This window comes from Doryrhamphus excisus, linkage group LG14, assembly GCF_037039965.1.
Source record: "Doryrhamphus excisus strain RoL-2023G ecotype Guam linkage group LG14, RoL_Dexc_Guam_v1.1, whole genome shotgun sequence".
In the NCBI taxonomy this organism is placed as follows: Eukaryota; Metazoa; Chordata; class Actinopteri; order Syngnathiformes; family Syngnathidae; genus Doryrhamphus; species Doryrhamphus excisus.
Genome location: NC_136370.1, coordinates 18,926,040 through 18,949,826, shown reverse-complemented (window position 1 = coordinate 18,949,826; position 23,787 = coordinate 18,926,040). Strand labels below are relative to the sequence as shown.

The 23,787-nt window shown below is 38.6% G+C and overlaps 1 protein-coding gene across 1 annotated transcript; it reads right to left on the bottom strand.

Annotated features, from left to right (window-relative positions):
* Positions 1-395: 395 nt before the first annotated feature.
* On the bottom strand, positions 396-23,787 carry pals1a (protein associated with LIN7 1, MAGUK p55 family member a). Its single transcript, XM_078796045.1, has 17 exons — positions 23,642-23,787; positions 14,580-14,865; positions 13,491-13,662; positions 13,075-13,175; positions 9,754-9,861; positions 9,585-9,662; positions 9,135-9,275; positions 7,453-7,614; positions 7,166-7,243; positions 6,021-6,204; positions 4,876-4,947; positions 4,412-4,480; positions 4,159-4,323; positions 3,995-4,084; positions 2,423-2,535; positions 2,231-2,341; positions 396-1,003 (listed from the first exon to the last, which is right to left on the bottom strand). The coding sequence occupies exons 2-17, from the start codon at positions 14,736-14,738 to the stop codon at positions 827-829; spliced, it is 1,980 nt and encodes a 659-aa protein (XP_078652171.1). The 5' UTR covers positions 14,739-14,865; positions 23,642-23,787; the 3' UTR covers positions 396-826.

Here is a 23,787-nt window from a genome sequence, read left to right as displayed (position 1 = left end):
CGAGTTAGCATGTGTCTCAAGACCCTGCAGTTGCGCAATATGTTGTAAATAAAAAGAGTATAAATGTGACTATAGTCGTGTTTTGTCATGTCTACAGGGCTCTAATAATGCTTTGTTCATTTTAATCTGAAAAAAATCATTTGTCTACCCACCAACTATATGTGCTTTCTTAAGTTTTTATTATTTGCCGTTTTATTATTATTATTATTATATTTATTTATTACTGATTGATTGATTTTCTTTATTCTTGATTTGTTTATTTTTCATCTTATTTTGTGCAGAAAAATAAAAATTAAGATATTTGAGAACAATGGAATGTTTTATCAGAGCTTTTATTATAGAAAATCGGAACCAAAGCACTGAAAAAGTTTGTATATTTTTCTGTTTTTAATAAATGTGTTTTTTTTTGGAAAACCTGATGCGGCCCAGCCTTGCCCAGACCCTAGCTCCAGTGGCCCCCAGGTAAATTGAGTTTGAGACCCCTGCTGTATACTGTACGACAAAAAATGCAGTATAATGTCAGTACGCGGATGTTGCACACAAAAAAGCCTAAAATAGTGAGTTGCTAGTCTTGGCTATGCAGCAGAAGAAGAGGGATTGACTTGAAAGTGGAAATCGGTGGAAGAAAGTAGTGAAGAAAAAAACAAATATGAATAAGAAGCGGGTAAATATTCGGTAAGTGTGCAATGACAGTAATTAATTTCTAACGGTCAACATTCAGGAACCAAGTTCCCGGTGTGTGCAGCATACATACCCGAGTGTACTGACAGAAGTACGTGATTTTTTGCGTGGATCGTGTGTACCCACTATGAACACTGTGTACGCGTCAGCGCAGCCAGGAGCTGGGCACCCACTGAGGCTCTGTGTCCAGCTTGTTGATGAGTCTTTGCAGTTCGGCGTAAGCTTTGTCCTGGTCCGTGTTGACGATGATGGCATCAAACAGGTGACCCCAGCTCTGCTCCATCTCCCGTGCTTTCTCAATGATGTCTCGTAGCTCCTCTGGCTGTCCACAACGCATAAATTATTTAAGTATACAGGCTTAACCTTATTCTCTTGTGTTAGCTTGCTGGTATCATCTCTTATGTTAATGGGTCGGTTTTGATCCATGTATTAAATAAGTTATAAAATACACTAAAAACAATAATCAAATTTGCTTCTCATGTCTTGGTTACCTTCTTAGGCTTCCTCATCCATGAAAATGTTGCTTTTAATACTTTTGGTGTGGGCATGTAGGCCTTTTTTTGTCACTATACCCCTCCATTTTAATTTCCAAAAATGGTCAAAATGAACCTCCAAAAAATCATATTCATAAATTGAAGGTTCTTTTGTTACTTGGCTATTACTGAGGGATATAGAACATATCTCTTAAATCAATTAGTTTTAATTATTTTCTCATTTTAGTATTAATCACGAAAGAAACATCAATGGCAGGGGTCTCAAACATGAGGCCCGCGGGCCAAATGTGGCACGCGGGACACTAGTTTGAGGCCCCCGCCTTGATATGAAAGTTTAATGTTAGTTTGATATGGATGCTGTATGGTATCATGTACCCAGAAAAAATTATTACCTTTGATTAATGTTCATGTTAAAGGTTAAATAACTGTTAATAGTTATCCTCCCTATCCGTGTGGAAGTGGTAAGTTTTTGGCTATTGAAGTTGAAAGGAAATAACTTGAAGGCTAACGTTTAGGTCGCTAGCTCTCTAGTTTGCGAGTTAGCATGTGTCTCAAGACCCTGCAGTTGCGCAATATGTTGTAAATAAAATGTGACTATAGTCGTTCATGTTTTTTATATCTTCTGTACAGCGACCTTGGGTGTCCTGAAAGGCGCTTTGAAATAAAATGTATTATTGTATTATTATTCAAATGAGTGAATTCACCTCACATGTCTGGACCTTGTTTTTCTGCTGGTATACTGGAAAAGCGGTGATGAAAATGAGAATCCCCTGAAGCTTACACGATGAGAAGAGGAGCTGGTTGTCATTGTGTTGGATAATTGTACACTTATGATTTCGGTTTTGACTCAAAATATTGCTTTATAGTCATATTATTATAACAATACAGTGGTTATAATTTCAACTAGACCATTTTAAAATGTAGTAAAAATTATTTTTTTGGTTTTATTTAGTTGAAATAGAGTTTCCTGACAAAGTCAAAAAGGCCTTAATGCAATAAACAAATGTTATGTGATTCTTAAAACAACATAAAAAAAAAACGTGTTCAAGCAGCACCTTGGGGTTCTTGTTGTCTTTAGCCAACAGCGCTCGGAGTCTTTCCTGGGATGGCGGGGCTATGAAGATGATGTAAGGTTTTAAATCGGAACTCCTCAGCACCTTCAGGGCCTGCAAACAGAAACACACGTTTGTTTATACTTCCTCACTGTGGCGGGCGACAAAGGAGAAGACACGCCTGAATACACCAACCTGAGTGTGCAGACAGAGCACGCATATTTTTCCAGTGTTTATGACCTGCCTCACTGAGTCGGTGTTGGTCCCGTAAAGATTCTTCTCAAACTCGCCGGACTCGATCAGCTTCCCTATGAAAAGTATTCAAGGTAAATAAAAGGTAAATAAATGACATGAACTGACATAAAGTTGAGAGCTGCTCCAAGACAAGTTAATATGTAACCTGCTGGTTGCACGGGAGTAAAGGTGAGTTCAAATGCGTTCCATTCATTCATTTGTTTTCTACCGCTTTTCCTAACGAGGGCCGCGTGGGGTGCTGGAGCCTATTCCAGCTCTCTTCGGGCGACTGGTGGCCAGCCAATCCCAGGGCACATATAGACAAACAACCATTCACACTCACATTCATACCTATGGACAATTTGGAGTGGCTAATTAACCTAGCATGTTTTTGGAATGTGGGAGGAAACCGGAATACCCGGAGAAAACCCACACATGCACGGGGAGAACATGCAAACTCCACACAGAGATGGCAGAGGGTGGGATTGAACTCGGGTCTCCTAGCTGTGAGGCCCGCGCGCTAACCACTCATCCGCCGTGCAGCCCATATTTGCATATTCACAATAATTCATGGTTCCATTTATCACAGTGAGTCTTCCAGGTCCTGATGCAGCAAAACAGTCCCAGACCATCACACTACCACCACCATATTTTACTGTTGGAATAATGTTCATTTTCTACCGCTCATCCTCACAAGGGTCGCGCAGGGGGTGCTGGAGCCTATCCCAGCTGTCTTTTGGGCGAGAGGCGGGGTACACCCTGGACTGGTGGCCAGCTAATCACAAGGCACATATAGACAAACAACCATTCACACTCACATTCATACCTATGGACAATTTGGAGTGGCCAATTAACCTAGCATGTTTTTGGAATGTGGGAGGAACCCGGAGAAAACCCACGCATGCACTGGGAGAACATGCAAACTCCACACAGAGATGGCCGAGGGTGGGATTGAACTCGGGTCTCCTAGCTGTGAGGCCCGCGCGCTAACCACTCATCCGCCGTGCAGCCCATATTTGCATATTCACAATAATTCATGGTTCCATTTATCACAGTGAGTCTTCCAGGTCCTGATGCAGCAAAACAGTCCCAGACCATCACACTACCACCACCATATTTTACTGTTGGAATAATGTTCATTTTCTACCGCTCATCCTCACAAGGGTCGCGCAGGGGGTGCTGGAGCCTATCCCAGCTGTCTTTTGGGCGAGAGGCGGGGTACACCCTGGACTGGTGGCCAGCTAATCACAGGGCACATATAGACAAACAACCATTCACACTCACATTCATACCTATGGACAATTTGGAGTGGCCAATTAACCTAGCATGTTTTTGGAATGTGGGAGGAACCCAGAGAAAACCCACACATGCACTGGGAGAACATGCAAACTCCACACAGAGATGGCCGAGGGTGGAATTGAACCCTGGTCTCCTAGCTGTGAGTTCTCCACTCACCCGACGTGCAGCCCCCAAATGCATTCCAATACACCATATATATGTGAGTATTTATTTCACGCCGACATGAAATCTTACCGGCAGCCATCTCTGCCTCAAACGTTTGACGAGAAACAAAATGATAATCTCGACCAATCAGTTCGCCATCTCGCCGGCTCCGCGTTGTGTCTGCAACACACAATCAACATGTCAGCCGCCATGCGTTACAAACCCTGCAGTGAGTGCTTGTGTTGACGTCTTACAAGGTACGGCTCCAGCAAAGCGTTCTGGTTGGTTATTCAGCAGCCTCTGTCTGAGCTCCGCCTGCCCACAGCTGGTTGGTCCAATCAGCGCAATCGGCCGCTTCCTATTGGCCGGCTGGTGGTACAGGGCCATCTCCTCATAGGTCAGAATCTCTTCATCGATATCTGGATGAATGCACAGACAGACAATGTCCATCCAGCTTCAAGTACTTCATGTATTACATACTGAGAAAGTACATTCATTATACTGTACCATCGTTTTTGTTGTTGTAAAGCAGCTTCTTTCTCTTCTTTTTGTTCTTTTTGGCACACCACAGCTTTCCTGCAAGCAAAGAGACACATTAAAGGACCGTGGAGACACTCTGACAATGTTACTGAACATTTTAAATTCAGATACACCCATACCGCTTTGTGCTTGCATTGATTCAATCCCGAACGGGACGTACAGAAAACATTTTGGGGTGGTTTGTCATGTGAAAGTCATGTGACTATCCCAGAGTATAGCTTTCCCAAAATGGCAGTGTTTCTACTATGTTCCAAAAGCAAATTTTTTGCCATTAAAAAGGTCTTCGTAAAGCAATTTAACACTCGGCTAAGGTGTTTTTATAATATTTCTTAAATTCTTAAATACAATTTCTTAAATTAAATCCATTGGAATAAAACATTGCTCTGAAAAGCCTGACATAACGTGTACATTTACAGAAAAGTTAAACACACCTGACTTCTCAGGTTCCTTTTCTTCTTCTATCGTCTGTTTCATGGCTTCTCTCTGCTGCTGGAAATTCTTACCTTTGGGGGAAAAAAAAACAACAATAAATGAGGCCCGTGTGGTGTACTGTAAATACATGGTGTAGACATTTTTTTTATATTGGTAATTTAATAGGGGAGGGGGCGCACAGTGGTTAGCATGTTGGCCATACAGTCAGGAGATCAGGAAGACCTGGGTTCGATTCTCCATTTGTGCATCTCTATGTGGAGTTTGCATGTTCTCCCCGTGCATGCGTGGGTTTTCTCCGGGTACTCCGGTTTCCTCCCACATTCCAAAAACATGCTAGGTTAATTAGCCACTCCAAATTGTCCATAGGTATGAATGTGAGTGTGAATGGTTGTTTGTCTATATGTGTCCTGTGATTGGCTGGCCACCAGTCCAGGGTGTACCCCGCCTCTCATACAAAATCAGAGGATAAGCGGCATAGAAAATAGATGGATATTAGGGAAGCTACCAATCTGTGAACATGTATTATATGATTAAATAAATTATATAATTATAAATATATAATTATAAATTATATATACACATATATAAAAATTATATAAATATATAATTATAAAAAAATATTATATGTATATAATTATATTTATTAAATTTGTATATATATATTTGTTATTATTATTTAATCATATAATACATGTTTTTGATTTGATGATTGGTAACTTCCCTAATATCCATCTATTTTCTATGCCGCTTATCCTCAGACTGATTTTGTATGAGAGGCGGAAAAATAGATGGATATTAGGGAAGCTACCAATCTGTGAAAATGTATTATATGATTAAATTAAAAAATATATATACAAATTTAATAAATATAATTATATAATTATAAATATATAATTATATAATTATATATATATAATTATATAAATATATAATTATAAAAATATTATATATATAATTATATTTATTAATTTTTTATATATTTTTTATTATTATTTAATATCTATCTATCTATTTATCTATTTTCTATGCCGCTATTTTTATTTTGACATTTTTGGGGAAGCCAAGGAACCTTAGAATTGTCCTGACTTTTCCCCTTTATATGGCAGCTGGGTGTCTGGTGACACCCCCAGTATTTAAATATTACCTGGTACCAATCCAGCGAGAGGCTGGTTATCCTCATCTCCATCCCTGTAAGCCTGCCACCAATTAGGGTCTGACTGGCTGATGATGTGAAGAATATCTCCTTTCTGGAAGGACAGGCCCAGCTCTCTGCATGGCACGTAAGGGTCATCGGATGGGTCATAATCAAAATGGGCTTTTACGTGAACCTAAAGGGATCAGAGAAGGAAATGAGATATACAGTACTATTATGTTGCTAAGACATAAATCGGGTCTCAAACACGTGGCCCGCAGGACACTAGTTTGAGGCCCCCTCCTTGATATGAAAGTTTAATGTTAGTTTGATATGGATGCTGTATGGTATCATGTACCCAGAAAAAATTATTACGTTTGATTAATGTTCATGTTAAAGGTTAAATAACTGTTAATAGTTATCCTCCCTATCCGTGTGGAAGTGGTAAGTTTTTGGCTATTTAAGTTTAAAGGAAATAACTTGAAGGCTACCGTTTAGGTCGCTAGCTCTCTAGTTTGCGAGTTAGCATGTGTCTCAAGACCCTGCAGTTGCGCAATATGTTGTAAATAAAAAGAGTATAAATGTGACTATAGTCGTGTTTTGTCATGTCTACAGGGCTCTAATAATGCTTTGTTCATTTTAATCTGAAAAAAATCATTTGTCTACCCACCAACTATATGTGGTTTCTTAAGTTATTATTATTTGCCGTTTTATTATTATTATTATATTTATTTATTACTGATTGATTTTCTTTATTCTTGATTTGTTTATTTATTTTTCATCTTATTTTGTGCAGAAAAATAAAAATTAAGATATTTGAGAACAGTGGAATGTTTTATCAGAGCTTTTCTTGTAGAAAATCGGAACCAAAGCACTGAAAAAGTTTGTATATTTTTCTGTTTTTAATAAATGCGTTTGTTTTTTTTTTTGGAAAACCTGATGCGGCCCAGCCTTGCCCAGACCCTAGCTCCAGTGGCCCCCAGGTAAATTGAGTTTGAGACCCCTGACATAAATATTATTGCAACTCTAAATTGCAATTCTAAAACTGCTTTGGCGGACAGCTGTTTTGGTTTTATGTGTACGATACATTCAATTACAATAGTAATACTAATAGTATTCAGTAATATCAGCATAAGGCTAAAAGCTTCAGTACTTACCACAGACTCTTTGACGAATGGGGGTTTGCTCTGACTGCTCGGAATAAGTACAAAGGTCAGAAGGCCGTGCATGTCCGCCTGAAACAAAATAAAAAATGACATCTGCACAGAATCGTTTTTGTGTTGTGGACGTCGGCACAATAAAATGACCTGTCTGTCATGACATCAACAGAAAAATTCCAAATCACACCGATGTACTATGTTAGTCTGATATTTTCGCATTTAGAAATGTACTTTTCAACAGTATTGTGAAAGGTAGAAATTGTATTATATGTGTATGTTCTTACAAGGATGTCAAAGACTTGGTTGACATCTTTCCCTCTGATCTCAACGCCGTTTATTTCCAGTATTTCATCTCCTTCCGCTAAAAGTCCACTGCGTTCGGCTGCTCCACCCCGAACAATTCGACTGATAATCACGCTCTCCATTTCGTTACGGACCGTCGCCCCCTGCCAAACACACGGATACAACAATTGTGAATGATGCACAACACTGCCAACCCCTTTACTGCCAGTGACTGATCACGCTGCCCATCTTGGTCAAAATATACTTCAAGGGGAACTTTGGCCATCTTTCACGATCCTTATGTGAAACATGAATACATATTTCTTTCTCTTTTCTGTTTTCATGTTAAGTCGTGTTGTCACTTTGTTTGATCATCTGAAACATTTAAGTGTCGCAAACATGCAAAAAAATAATAAATACTTCTGTTTACAAATACTTCTTTCATTCATTCATTCATTCATTTTCTACCACTTATCCTCACGAGGGTCGCGGGGGGTGCTGGAGCCTATCCCGGCTGTCTTTGGGCAAGAGGCGGGGTACACCCTGGACTGGTGGCCAGCCAATCACAGGGCACATATAGACAAACAACCATTCACACTCACATTCATACCTATGGACAATTTGGAGTGGCTAATTAACCTAGCATGTTTTCGGAATGTGGGAGGAAACCGGAGTACCTGGAGAAAACCCACGCATGCACGGGGAGAACATGCAAACTCCACACAGAGATGCACCGAGGGTGGAATTGAACTCGGGTCTCCTAGCTGTGAGGCCTGCGTGCTAACCACTCGACCAAGTGCAGCCTTAAATATTACTTCATTCATTCATTCATTTTCTACCGCTTTTCCTCACAAGGGTCACAGGGGGTGCTGGAGCCTATCCCAGCTGTCTTTGGACGAAAGGCGGGGTACACCCTGGACTGGTGGCCAGCCAATCCCAGGGCACATATAGACAAACAACCATTCACACTCACATTCATACCTATGGACAATTTGGAGTGGCTAATTAACCTAGCATGTTTTCGGAATGTGGGAGGAAACCGGAGTACCCGGAGAAAACCCACGCATGCACGGGGAGAACATGCAAACTCCACACAGAGATGCACCGAGGGTGGAATTGAACTCAGGTCTCCTAGCTGTGAGGCCGGCGCGCTAACGACTCAACCGCCGTGCAGCCACAATTCGGTTCAAAATGCTAAATATAAACCTGCTAAGCTATCATTAATGAAACATAAAAAAAGCAACTCTCCAATACTGTAACTTAAAAATTCTCATGACAAAATATATCTACAAAAATTAAAAAAAAAACTACGAGGGATCACTTTGATACATTTTGTGCATTAAAAGATATTCTAACTAATCCAATGCAGGTCAAAATGTGACATCTTAGCTTTTTGTTTGAACATGATCATGCAAACTCCACATCGAGGGTGGGATTGGACTCGGGTCTCCTTGCTGTGAGGTCTGCGCGCTATACATACAAAATACACAAAGTCCACAATATATGTCAAATCATATTTGTTAATCAGATAAAGGAGATTGATTGTACATTGATTGGCATAATGTGCTGAAAGCTATACGGACCCATTTCACCCAACCACAGCAAGACTCTTTCTGTCACGTGATCCAGTCTCTCCATGAAGACCAAAATGATTGTGAGAGCAGACTGATATCCCCGGACTTACCAGTGGTATGTCTCGGGCTTTCTCTATTTGGACAATCTTTACAGGCTCTCCGCCCCACTGTCTCAGTGTCTCCGTTTGGCTGCTCAGTGGTTCTGGTTCCATTTCTCTCTCTGCTATGCTGTCGTGTGCCAGAAGCAAAGACTGCAGCATAAAGACACATATCATATAAAGACATATAGAGACATATAAAGGCATAACGACACATATCATATAAAGACATATAGAGACATATAAAGGCATAAAGACACATATCATATAAAGACATATAGAGACATATAAAGGCATAACGACACATATCATATAAAGACATATAGAGACATATAAAGGCATAAAGACACATATCATATAAAGACATATAGAGACATATAAAGGCATAAAGACACATATAGTCACAACATCACGGAGCAACACTTTGGTGTATTGAAAGTGTCAATGAATGTGAATCTTTACCTGGATGTGTGTGTCCGACAGCAGGCTGGAGAGTTCCAGCCCTTCTTTGTTATGACTTGTTTGGCTGAGATTTCTGACCTGAATCAACAACATGAAATAACGTCACAAGAAATATTACATGGAGATTATAAAAGATTGGCAATGTTTTCCATGAGATCGTATTAATTACCTCCAGTGCCAGTTGTAGTGCCTGGTGTGTGTGGGGGTACGGAGGGGAGGGTCGGTGCATGCTGCTCGCCACCGCATTATGTATTTTAAGTGCAGACTGGAAATCAGACTAGACGCAAAATCCAGGGTACAAAATGTTTAGCATTAGGAATATGGAGATACAATACAAGTGAACTTCAAAATATATCTGAGATGTGGAGCCATTTGTTCAAAAGCAGATGAAGGGAAGGTAATCAATACATTTTAGTGCGTCCAGATCAATCCAAACAGATACCAAGGGTAGTATCAGTACCAGGTCTACACTAGAGTGATATTTTTCATTGATATATTTTCACAAATATCTTGTTTTTTTTCCATGTGTCGTTCATATTATTATAATACCGATATTGTTACAGTTACATATTGAAAACAAGCAAAATTCACCTCAGGGAATATGTGAAATAGGAGAGCTTTGACTTTATTCAGTATCAGAAGCGGTATTTCATGCAACTTTTCCTAAAAATATACTTATGGTAAATACTTTGAAGTTCACTTGTAAAAACGTAGAGCAACTGGGCTATGCGCACCAAACAGACTTTACATTTGAAGAGACTGCACACGACTGGAGGAGAAATACTGGTAAAAAAAAACAAACAAACAAATAAAAAAAGGAGGTAAAATACAGAATAAGCACAGAGCAATACAAAATGTAAAATTTTGGAATTGATGAACCTTCCACTGAAAGTTGTAAAAAAATGAACAGTTCGACATTTGAAGCGATTTGAAGCGTCATAAAAGCAGATATGAAGGTTAATGTTTCTTTATTACCAAAGACTTTTAGACTCTCAATTCATGCAAGTGATTTTTTTCTGTTTCAATTTTGTGAACAAATTTTTTTTTTTTTTTTTTTACATCAAATTATGCTGAAAATGTAATTGAATAAAAATTCATAAGCAATGTGTGTTCTTAAAAAAATCATTTTTTTTTTTTACACGTGTCATGTGACTAAGCACTTTACACTTGAATAGATTTTTCCAAAAGACGTATCTTTTGCTTACAAAATTTCATTCAAAGATAATTTCCAGCATACAATTGCGGACAAAAGTCAAAAAGAAGCAAATTAACCTTCATCAATAAACACTAATACCCATAGAGTGTTAAAAAAACAAGACCGGCTTGGAGGTAAAAGAACTACTATAGGATGTTTGGGATAGCGAGGAGGAGGAGGAGGAGGAGGAGGAGGAGGATGACGACAAACCGGGCTCTACCTACAGAATATTTACACTGACCTCAAATTCAAACTGCTTGTTGACTGGACATCAAAATGAAAAGAATTGCATGAGCTTGTTAACTGGCTAATTGTGCAGCGGACTTGACCCTATGTTGACCTAGCCTAGCAATGTTGCTTACAGTCAAAATCCTTGAAAGACTTATTTAAAATGTGCTTTATGTTGAAATGAGTAAGTACAAGGTTAGCTTAATACACTGAAGAAATATTTAATACAGGAACAATAGCAGTGCTGTTTATACACGCTGGACTTGACCTCCTTCTAAAGCAAAACTTTCATGGTTTAAGTCCATTTTGTTGTGGAGGTAATAAAATCTGGCACTCTAACCTTATTACTAGGAATTGTCCAATTTGTTAGTTTACTGCATCAGATACTGTATCTAGGGTGGGAACAAACCTTCAAATCTGATGCAAAAGCCTACTAAATACTATTTAACACTGCAGGAAAAAACTAAATTGTTGGCGTGGTGTAGAAGATGGAGCGGAGAAGGTGAAAGCAAAGTAAACAGTTTTTGTCAAAACCTGAAGGTGTCCACCTTTTTCATGGTACAAACATGAACCAGATGCTCTTGACAGCAGCATGGTTGTCAGTGTTCTCGGGACGAAGCCGACCCTGCGACTGATGCTTTTCATCACATAGATGTATTAAAGTATTAAAGCAGTCAACAACATTAAATGTTGCTTCTTATCATTTATAGTAAAAAGCATTGAGATGATTCACTTGTTAGTTAATAATAATAATCCCCCAGGAGGAGTTTAAGGACTTGACCTTGCTCAGGAAAATAGGATAAAACTTGTCAGTGCAGTTACCAGGATGGAGACGGCCCCCGATGACTGGGTTTGCCTTAGGCCCCCAAATGACTAAACACGACCCTGACTGTAGCACAGTAGCTCACTAATATACAGTAGAGCAGGGGTCTCAAACACGCGGGTCACACTAGTTTGAGGCCCCCGCCTTGATATGAAAGTTTAATGTTAGTTTGATATGGATGCTGTATGGTATCATGTACCCAGAAAAAATTATTACGTTTGATTAATGTTCATGTTAAAGGTTAAATAACTGTTAATAGCTATCCTCCCTATCTGTGTGGAAGTGGTAATTTTTTGGCTATTTAAGTTTAAAGGAAATAACTTGGAGGCTACCGTTTAGGTCGCTAGCTCTCTAGTTTGCGAGTTAGCATGTGTCTCAAGACCCTGCAGTTGCGCAATATGTTGTAAATAAAAAGAGTATAAATGTGACTATAGTCGTGTTTTGTCATGTCTACAGGGCTCTAATAATGCTTTGTTCATTTTAATCTGAAAAAAATCATTTGTCTACCCACCAACTATATGTGCTTTCTTAAGTTTTTATTATTATTATTATTATATTTATTTATTACTGATTGATTGATTTTCTTTATTCTTGATTTGTTTATTTATTTTTCATCTTATTTTGTGCAGAAAAATAAAAATGAAGATATTTGAGAACAGTGGAATGTTTTATCAGAGCTTTTATTGTAGAAAATCGGAACCAAAGCACTGAAAAAGTTTGTATATTTTTCTGTTTTTAATAAATGCGTTTTTTTTCGTTTGTTTGTTTTTGGAAAACCTGATGCGGCCCAGCCTTGCCCAGACCCTAGCTCCAGTGGCCCCCAGGTAAATTGAGTTTGAGACCCCTGCAGTAGATTATGTGTGGTGTTACTTTACATACAAAATAGAAAAGTAAAAACTGCTGTGTACAATTTCTGCAACGCGTCTCCAGAGGTGTTTGGATCAAAGCTTTTCAAAAGGATCCTAGTAGTTCTTAATGTCAAGAATCGCTAGGAAGAAACCTGAGCAGTGACGGCGGTCATTCCAAACACTGTAGTGAACTCTTTGCAAGGTGCTGCTTTGTGTTGAACAATGAAAAATACTATTGCAGTACACGCGTTTGAATTTGATTGCATAACTTCAGTCATGCCAATTTCATTCCTTCCTTCAGGGGACCAGAATATTTCTTGCACAATATAGTTTGTTATTAAGCATAGTATAATAAAAACAAATACAGTATTGCGGTATCGGTAGCTAATCCATTACCTTGTTTAGTAGTGCAAGAACCAGTTGTATGTCATTCTGACTCTGTTGGTCCGACAAACAGCCCTGGACCTGCTTCAGTGACAGTAGCAACTCCTCCAACTCTGCAGACAAAAGATGGCACATACAAGCGACCATGTTTACCCACCAAAGAGACTCTTTATCCAGGCTGCAGATTAACATGTGCACCATTTAATTTCACAGTGAAGAGTATAAACATCAGCGTCCCCAACAGTTTTAATAAAGTGGCTTCCAGGAGCCCCCGTGTACAGTATGTCGCTCCCTCCCTCCCTCGCATTCCTTTCACTACGGCATCGGCTTGACTTCCTCTTTGACGGCATTCCCTTTCGCCGACATACTCTCTGAACATTTGACGACTTTATTTCTAGTGTCATATTTGTTGTGTGTTTATACAGTACCTAGCAAAGGGTGCTGGTTGCTGAGTGGCGGCGGCTGTGGTGTGTTTGTGTCCTGGAGGAACGTGGGGTTGTCAATGCCGGTGTGGGGATTCTGGGAGAGCTTCTTGAGCCTGAGAGAGGCGTTCAGATCCAGCTGCCGACCCTCCTCTTCTCTGCGCCGACGAAGGTCCTCCTAGCAACCGCAGAAAAGACGAGTGGATGAGAGTATAGCTATGTCTGCAGGAGCGGTACAAGATTTCTCGCTCAGAAAAAAAAAATAGTGGACTAGGGCTGCATGATGGACGAGTGGCTAGGAGACCCGAGTGTTCGATCCCACCCATCTCTGTGTGGAGTTTGCATGTTCTTCCCGTGCATGCGTGGGTTTTCTCCGGGTACTCCGGTTTCCTCCCACATTCCAAAAACATGCTAGGTTAATTAGCGACTCCAAATTGTCCATAGGTATGAATGTGAGTGTGAATGGTTGTTTGTCTATATGTGCCCTGTGATTGGCTGGCCACCAGTCACCCGAAGACAGCTGGGATAGGCTCCAGCACCCCGGCGACCCTCGTGAGGATAAGCGGTAGAAAATGAATGAATGAATGTTAGGATTGAGGCTGCACGGTGAATGAGTGGTTAGCACGCAGGCCTCACAGATAGGATACCCGAGTTCAATTCCACCCTCGGCCATCTCTGTGTGGAGTTTACATGTTCTCCCCGTGCACGCGTGGGTTTTCTCCGGGTACTCCGGTCTCCTCCCACATTCCAAAAACATGCTAGGTTAATTAGCGACTCCAAATTGTCCATAGGTATGAGTGTGAGTGTGAATGGTTGTTTGTCTATATGTGCCCTGTGATTGGCTGGCCACCAGTCGACCGCCGTGCCGCCCTGAATGAATAACATAATAAATGAAAATGAACTCAATAATTTTGCCGGCTTCAACAAGCTCTGAAAGGCTTGCTCTCTCCGTAACGGCATCGAACCTCAGCAGCAGTGGCGTGCTGCGCCACACTACAAGTAGTCTATAAGATGGCTTTTCTAACTTTCATGTTAAGTGTAAACTTGTCTTAACGTTTGATCAGGAGCGTGTTTCATGAATGTGTGCTTGCTTGCCTGGTGTTGTCGTATCCTCTCCAGTTGTGCAGATCGTCGGACCGGCAGCGTTCGGCTCCCCAGCTCTCCTGGACAGTCGACCGCCATTTCCCTGTGCTGCTGTCCTAACCTCAGCTCTTCATCTCCTCCTCCGTGGCCATTCAGATAGGAGGTTGTCATCCCTGACACAACTCAGAGCCACAAGTGTGTATGACCGTGTGGATCCCAGGGTTGTGTAGCTGCGTGTCGCTAAATGAGGACGTCTAGGAGGGGAGCTCAGTAAACAAGGCAGCCATGTCACCTTTCCCTGTGGAGAGAGCAAATGAGTGAACAAAGGTGTGCATGTCTTTTGTATGAGGATTATTAATACAAACAAACACAAGAAACAATCATAGCGTGTAAAAAGAAATATTATTCATAATTAGAAGCCAGGGGCTGCACGGCGGTCGAGTGGTTAGCGCGCATTCATACCTATGGACAATTTGGAGTGGCCAATTTTTCATGATTCCCATGATAGCAACTTTTCCCACAGTTAGATGGTCCACCAGCTACACACATACTACTACTACAGAAATATATACGATTGTGGGAGAGCACTCAGTGGGTGGTTGGGACAAATGGGAGAGGATTAACAACAACAATGGACGTCAACATATGAAGAGGATGTAAACGTTACAATGAATTGATTGCTTATCTCGTTGTGTCACAATGTGTTTGATTTCTATGTCTTACCGGCAGGACTGTGTACCTACACACACACTTTCACACACACACAAACAGACCCCATGATGCAGGAGTGAGGAATGCCAGGCAGTCCTGGGAACAAAATTCCACGGCTGGGGGAGGGGAGTGTGCGTAGACAAGACGATGAGTGATCAACACACGCAGCCTTTACAATATTAACTCAACCAAGGACAAAAGTGGGGGTAAACAAAATAAAATAAAAAGCAAGCAGTGTTAGTGTGGTTATAACGTAATGTGATGGTATCAACATCAGGTTCCCATAGATGTTCAACAAAGCAACTTCAGGCATTATCCATAGCAGGCCCAGTGATGGAAGGTGTCATGTAGCAATAGAAAGCCATAATAATAATAATAAAAAAACACTTGATAATATTATATATAAAACACTTCTATGCTCGGACTATGTTATGCTAGCCATAGCATTTCAGTATGTGGAATCAAACTATGGAATGGATTGAGTAAGGAAATCAAACAATGCACAACGATGAGCCAATTCAAGAAACAATACAAGCAGTTGATGTTTGCTAAATACAAGGATGAAGAGTCTTGAACCAGTCATGATGTGCTATATATATATCACTATATTGACACTTACTATGGTACCCATTATGGCATTGGATGCTCATATCACCCAGTACTTTGGTACGAGGTACATTATAAAAAATAAATAAAAAAAACTTTAAACTGTATTATGGAAAGCAGGAAGTGAACAAATGTAACAGTTAGTGATTGTAAAAGTACCAGATGGAGGGGTAGGATTTAATAAGCTTTGCTTCTTCCTACTCCTTTTGGACATGTGGAACTGGGAACTGATTATGGGATGCACTCAATTGTAATCTGATGCATGTTCAAATGAAATAAAACCTTTAAAAAAAATTATTTTTAATTAAAAAAACAAATACAATTTTTAAATTTTTACATTTTTTATTTAAAACAAAATTTTAAAATAAAATTAAAAAAATTAAATAAAAAAAATTAAATTATATTAGGAAAGCAGGAAGTGAACAAATGTAACAGTTAGTGATTGTAAAAGTACCAGATGGAGGGGTAGGATTTAATAAGCTTTGCTTCTTCCTACTCCTTTTGGACATGTGGAACTGGGAACTGATTATGGGATGCACTCAATTGTAATCTGATGCATGTTCAAATGAAATAAAACCATTAAAAAAATGATTTTTAATTAAAAAAACAAATACAATTTTTAAATTTAAATTTTTACATTTTTTATTTAAAACAAAATTTTAAAATAAAATTAAAAAAAATTAACTAAAAAAAATTAAATTATATTAGGAAAGCAGGAAGTGAACAAATGTAACAGTTAGTGATTGTAAAAGTACCAGATGGAGGGGTAGGATTTAATAAGCTTTGCTTCTTCCTACTCCTTTTGGACATGTGGAACTGGGAACTGATTATGGGATGCACTCAATTGTAATCTGATGCATGTTCAAATGAAATAAAACCATTAAAAAAATGATTTTTAATTAAAAAAACAAATACAATTTTTTAATTTAAATGTTTACATTTTTTATTTAAAACAAAATTTTAAAATAAAATTAAAAAAAATTAAATAAAAAAAATTAAATTATATTAGGAAAGCAGGAAGTGAACAAATGTAACAGTTAGTGATTGTAAAAGTACCAGATGGAGGGGTAGGATTTAATAAGCTTTGCTTCTTCCTACTCCTTTTGGACATGTGGAACTGTGAACTGATTATGGGATGCACTCAATTGTAATCTGATGCATGTTCAAATGAAATAAAACCATTAAAAAAATGATTTTTAATTAAAAAAACAAATAAAATTTTTTAATTTAAATTTTTACATTTTTTATTTAAAACAAAATTTTAAAATAAAATTAAAAAAATTAAATAAAAAAAATTAAATTATATTAGGAAAGCAGGAAGTGAACAAATGTAACAGTTAGTGATTGTAAAAGTACCAGATGGAGGGGTAGGATTTAATAAGCTTTGCTTCTTCCTACTCCTTTTGGACATGTGGAACTGGGAACTGATTATGTGATGCATTCAATTGTAATCTGATGCATGTTCAAATGAAATAAAACCATTACCATTACCATTACCATATTTCATTGTAAAGCCAAACTGGACACCTGTCCAGAAATCCACTTTCTCAGGTTTACAGCCACAGCCAGAGGTTCATCTTAGAAGATTAAAATCACACGTTTCATGGATGTTAACTATATGCTAACCACCTTAAGCCACTACAGAGCAGCAACCCCCCCCCCCCCAAAAAAAAAAGCTCTGTAATTAACAGACATATTCAAAGACAAATACATGCTGATCCATCCATCTTTGGCAGACAGAACAAAACAATAGCAAATGCTGCGGCATTCCTTGCTCCATCTCATCTCCTGTCAGGGAAGAATTTCATTTGAGACCGAGACATTTCAACATATATCAACAATGGAATAGCTTTTTTTTTTTTTTTTTTAACATTGTTTTTCCTCCTTCTGTCTTCCCGCACTTGCTGTGAGACAGTCTACCTGTATCTGGTCCTCTGCTAACAGGTGAGTGGACGAGCAGCTCTGTTTGAAACGGTTCTAGATGAAAGGTGGTGGAGCCATAAAAGTGCTAAAGGGAGTCTGACTGGTCCAAGTCTGTGGATCAGACATCCCTGAGCAGACATTCAGGAGGATTTAAGCAGCTCCTGTTGGGGGGTTGGGGGGGGGCTGGACAAGTTCCTATGATAACAAACGTTAAACTAACAATTATGAAGCACACGAAACCGAGTATGAAAATGAGGCCTTCAAAATTCATTCATTCATTTTCTACCGCTTATCCTGGACTGGTGGCCAGCCAATCACAGGGCACATATAGACAAACAACCATTCACACTCACATTCATACCTATGGACAATTTGGAGTGGCTAATTAACCTAGCATGTTTTTGGAATGTGGGAGGAAACCGGAGTACCCGGAGAAAACCCACGCATGCACGGGGAGAACATGCAAACTCCACACAGAGATGCCTGAGGGTGGAATTGAACTCGGGTTTCCTAGCTGTGAGGTCTGCGCGCGAACCACTCGTGCAGCCACAATTTGGTTCAAAATGCTAAATATGAACCTGCTAAGCTATCGTGTAAGTGGCTTAATTTTTTTTTAAAATGAAACATAAAAAAGTAATTCTCCAATGCTGCAACTTTTAATTCTCTTAAAATATATCTACAAAATTTGTAAAAAATTACGAGGGATACATTTTGTGCATTAAAAGATATTATAACTAATCCAATGCAGGTCAAAATGTGACCGCCAGCCAATCACAGGGCACATATAGACAAACAACCATTCACACTCACATTCATACCTATGGACAATTTGGAGTCGCTAATTAACCTAGCATGTTTGCCTTCAAAATGTAAGATTGAATTGGTCAATTACAGTTACAACAATTAATTGACGAATTGATTAATAATCAATTATACAATTAATTAACATCTACTTTGGTATTTGAGTCATCATTTTTCCATTTAAAAATGCAAATATCCTCTGATTTTAGCCTCTCAAATAGGAATAATTTAAAAATGTCCTTAGACATCAATGAAAGCAGGCTAGGGCTGTCCTACCAAGTTAAATTAGTGTTTGTCCCACCTAATCACTGAGCATGAACTCATGAAGTTTGCTAGCATGACAGGCGAAACGCCTTCTCTGGCAACCTAAACAGTTCCAATCAGTTGCAATCGATTAATTGCCCTTTATTTGCATTATTTGTATTGTTCTGTCCAGTCACTGGGGCCGCTAGTATTATTTATGTAAACATGCTAAACAGATATTCCCTGCCAGGGAAAAGACTATACTTTCCCTATTGTATAGATTATTATCTGATGCTTTGTTGTATGCAAATTTGAGTTGGCCGGATCGGAGCAGGAGGGGATAGAAAAGAAGAAAATAAATTATGTCACATTATGTAAATTTTCTTGATACTCCACGTTTTATATAATCATGTTCATGCCACTGTCTTGTTTTCCCGTTATTATTATCATTGTAATATTATTATTGTTATTATCATTATTGTTATAATCTTTATCATTATTACCATCATTAATATTACCATTTTCATCATTATAGTTGTAACATTTTTTTAAATTTTGTTTTAATTCATTATTTAATTTTACAGACTTCATTTTATAGCTGATACCAGACAGCTAACACAAGAGGAAGGTTAAATCCGTCTTTAGCGTAAAGGAGGACAATTTTCAGGAAGACTGTTGTCATGTAAAGGTCAGCCGAAATTCCACATTCCTTTCCCCTCAACTTCCTTCTCAAGCAGCTACTTCTCGCTACAAGAAAGACATTCCAGTGAAATGATCGTTCGAAAGGAGTACGAGGGATGGTTCTTCAGATAGTGTCACCGGAACTAAAATAACATATGCTTAACGCATTCCGGCACAGTTACAATAATGATTTACTTTACATGATGATTTTCTGTATTGTAATAATTTAAAAAAAACATGTCAAACGACACGACTACTGTGTTGCATGACAAAATTAAACAATGAAAATAGTCATTTAGGACAAAGACTGAACAAATGTGCAGCTATGTAACCTGACCTTATCAGGCCTTGGACAGTGTACACATGAAACACACACACATACACTCCTAAAACAAGGCTGTACCACTCAGTACCAAGCAAAGCAAAAACAACCCAAAAGACAGACGGAGGAAGCGTCTACAACTATCTGGACTAAATCAACTACTTTTCCTATAGTGTTGTTTTCGGAAAAGTTTATATCAGGGGTCTCAAACACGCGGCCCGCGGGACTAGTTTGAGGCCCCCGCCTTGATATGAAAGTTTAATGTTAGTTTGATATGGATGCTGTATGGTATCATGTACCCGGAAAAAATTATTACGTTTGATTCATGTTCATGTTAAAGGTTAAATAACTGTTAATAGTTATCCTCCCTCTCCGTGTGGAAGTGGTAAGTTTTTGGCTATTTAAGTTTAAAGGAAATAACTTGGAGGCTACCGTTTAGGTGGCTAGCTCTCTAGTTTGCGAGTTAGCATGTGTCTCAAGACCGTGCAGTTGCGCAATATGTTGTAAATAAAAAGAGTATAAATGTGACTATAGTCGTGTTTTGTCATGTCTACAGGGCTCTAATAATGCTTTGTTCATTTTAATCTGAAAAAAAATCATTTGTCTACCCACCAACTATATGTGGTTTCTTAAGTTTTTATTATTATTATTATTATTTTTATTTATTACTGATTGATTGATTTTCTTTATTCTTGATTTGTTTATTTATTTTTCATCTTATTTTGTGTAGAAAAATAAAAATTAAGATATTTGAGAACAGTGGAATGTTTTATCAGAGCTTTTATTGTAGAAAATTGGAACCAAAGCAAAGTTTTTAAAATGTTTTTGTTTTTAATAAATGCGTTTTTTGTTTTTTTTTGGAAAACCTGATGCGGTCCAGTCTCACCCAGACCCGAGCTCCAGTGGCCCCCAAGTAAATTGAGTTTGAGACCCCTGGTCTAATATGATGGTTAGGGGAAGCACTGATTACCGTCAGTCCAACACATATTTGGAGGCACATTTTGCTTTGTCTGTGGCCTAGTTTTGAGTCCCTCTCAGGTCACAGAGACAGAATGAGAGGATGACAGAGAATTCCACAGAACAGTGGATGTGTGTATTGGCCTGGCCTGTGGCCCACGCGCTTGTCCTCACTAGCTTAATATGTAATATATATCAATAAATATTAGCTTTGGCCGCATCACCGCATCGATGCGACTAAATACCTGGCTAGGAATAGAGCCAGCTCTAACACACATTACTGTGTTTACACAGTGTTTTACTGCTTGTTAATGTACTCGAGTGTTTTACGATGCCTGCTGACGTATGAAAAATTCATAGAGAAATAAGGACGAGATGCACATTTATTCTAGCTCCCAGTTCATCTTGAGTCAATACACATAAGAGCGCTGTTCGCCACATAACGACTAATTGTGTAAACAAAATAAGGGTGTCCAAAAAATATCTTACAATAATAACACAATTACACCTTAAGCTCAATTCCAACAAAGTATGCAGCTCAGCTCGTGCACACATCTGTTCCTCATTCGCCACACTCGCAATAACGCTTCCTCCTTAGCCACCAAAGACATTAACAGCAAGGTGCATTCATGAACACCAGAATACAGGACATCCATGCTACAACACTAACAGGTTGTTATAATACATGAGTTTTAGAGGATGTTGCTTCGGTCGTCATTGTTTATTACTACCTACACATAGCTAAATGGTAATGGTTTAATTTCATTTGAACATGCATCAGATTACAATTGAATGCATCCCATAATCAGTTCCCAGTTCCGCATGTCCAAAAGGAGTAGGAAGAAGCAAAGCTTATTAAATCCTACCCCTCCATCTGGTACTTTTACAATCACTAACTGTTACATTTGTTCACTTCCTGCTTTCCTAATATAATTTCAGTTTTTTTTTAATTTAATTAAAAAAAATGTTTTAATTTTTTTTGGTAATTTAAAATGTTTTTTAATGGTTTAATTTCATTTGAACATGCATTAGATTACAATTGAATGCATCACATAATCAGTTCACAGTTCCGCATGTCCAAATGGAGTCGGAAGAAGTAAAGCTTATTAAATCCTACCCCTCCATCTGGTACTTTTACAATCACTAACTGTTACATTTGTTCACTTCCTGCTTTCCTAATATATTTTAAGTTTTTTTTTATTTTATTTTTTAAATTTAATTTAAAAAAATGTTTACATTTTTTTTGGCAATTTAAAATGTTTTTTAATGGTTTAATTTCATTTGAACATGCATTGGGGTTACAATTGAATGCATCCCATAATCAGTTCACAGTTCCACATGTCCAAAAGGAGTAGGAAGAAGCAAAGCTTATTAAATCCTACCCCTCCATCTGGTACTTTTACAATCAGTAACTGTTACATTTGTTCACTTCCTGCTTTCCTAATATAATTTAAGGTTTTTTTGGGGGGGGGTGGTGATATGAGCATACAATGACATAATGGGTACATAGTAACTGTCAATAAATAGGTAGTCACTGCCATAAACCAGTCTGTTACAATAATGTAAATTTTTCTGGGGTGTTCTATGGGGCTCGGGTCCATTTGAGGTACCCCAGTCTCAAGCAACTGTCCTCTAAGGATGCAACTGGAACACTGTAGTCCATGAAGATGAAATTAGGTCTGTGTTGTTTATGCAGTGGCGCAATGATAAGACTAACGATGTTATTGCGATAGTATGGGTTGTCCTGTATTGACTAGACACACCTACCCGCTCTGTAACAGCTTGGCAATCATTTCTGCTCAACGTGAATCAACTAGAACAGCTCCGAGGTCCGCTGGTCCCTCGTCCAGCAAGACAGGTCGTCTAGCGAGCAGACCTCTCCGATGGTCTAACTGTGAAACCTGTGTGCCTCTCACTTCCTTCCTGGAGCTGAGTGGCATCATCCAGTTCAAGTCAGAAGGATGTGACCGAATGACATCCACTTCTACGCCTTTGAATAACACGATGAAGAGGACTGTTTAAATTTATATATCACATGTTTATTATGAATTATGCCGGTCAGCTGCTTGTTAGAGAACAGGAAAAGCACTGAAACATTGAACAATTGGATAAGTGCATTTAAAAGTTCAGAGATGGTCAAATTAAGTTCACTTGTAAGGGTAAGTAGTGCATTTTAGGTTTTTCCTGAATTTTCTTTATGTGAATTAGGATCTTTAAATTAATCTTATAGATAATATTAGGAGCCCTAATAGACTGTTTACTATTCCGTGGGGCGTGTCACTTCTGATGCGTGTTAATATCTTTATATTGACAGAGTAAATAATTATGTCTAGTTTATCAAATAGAAGGGCTTGAGTTAAAAATAGGCATTTACAAAACAAGCATTAACGATAACACAACACGTCTACGACAAATATAAAAAAAGTCTTTAATGTAAACACTACCACCTAAAATACATATCTCATTAAATGTAAAATGTTAATTATGTTCTAATAACATTAAACGCGGTGACAGCTAGCTTGGGTTAGCTAACATAGGGTTAACTGAGACTGTTTGGATAATCAGTACCAGTATCAAAGTAACTTGTTACTGCTAGTAAAACTATTCTCCCCCAACTATGTTTATTTCGGTATGACTTTATTAAATTACCTTTACAAGTCGGCGCCCTCAGAAAAGCTTAGTAAATGAACCGAGTGCGTTTTTTTCCCACACTTATTGTTACTAGGCTAATGTTAGCAGTGAACTAGCTAGCTCTCTGGCGTCTTCCTGTGGCACCTGTTGATAACAAAGCCACTTCAGTCCGGACGAAAAAAGCACAACAAATACTCACTCTGTATCCCAGGACGTCCGCGTATAAACAGCAACTTTAATCCAACCGATCGCACTTCAGGTTTGATGGAGATATGTGACAGTTTCAGTCTTGACAAGTTTGCAGCTCGTTGGTGAGACTCGGCAGCTTGCGAGTCTCTCGTACTG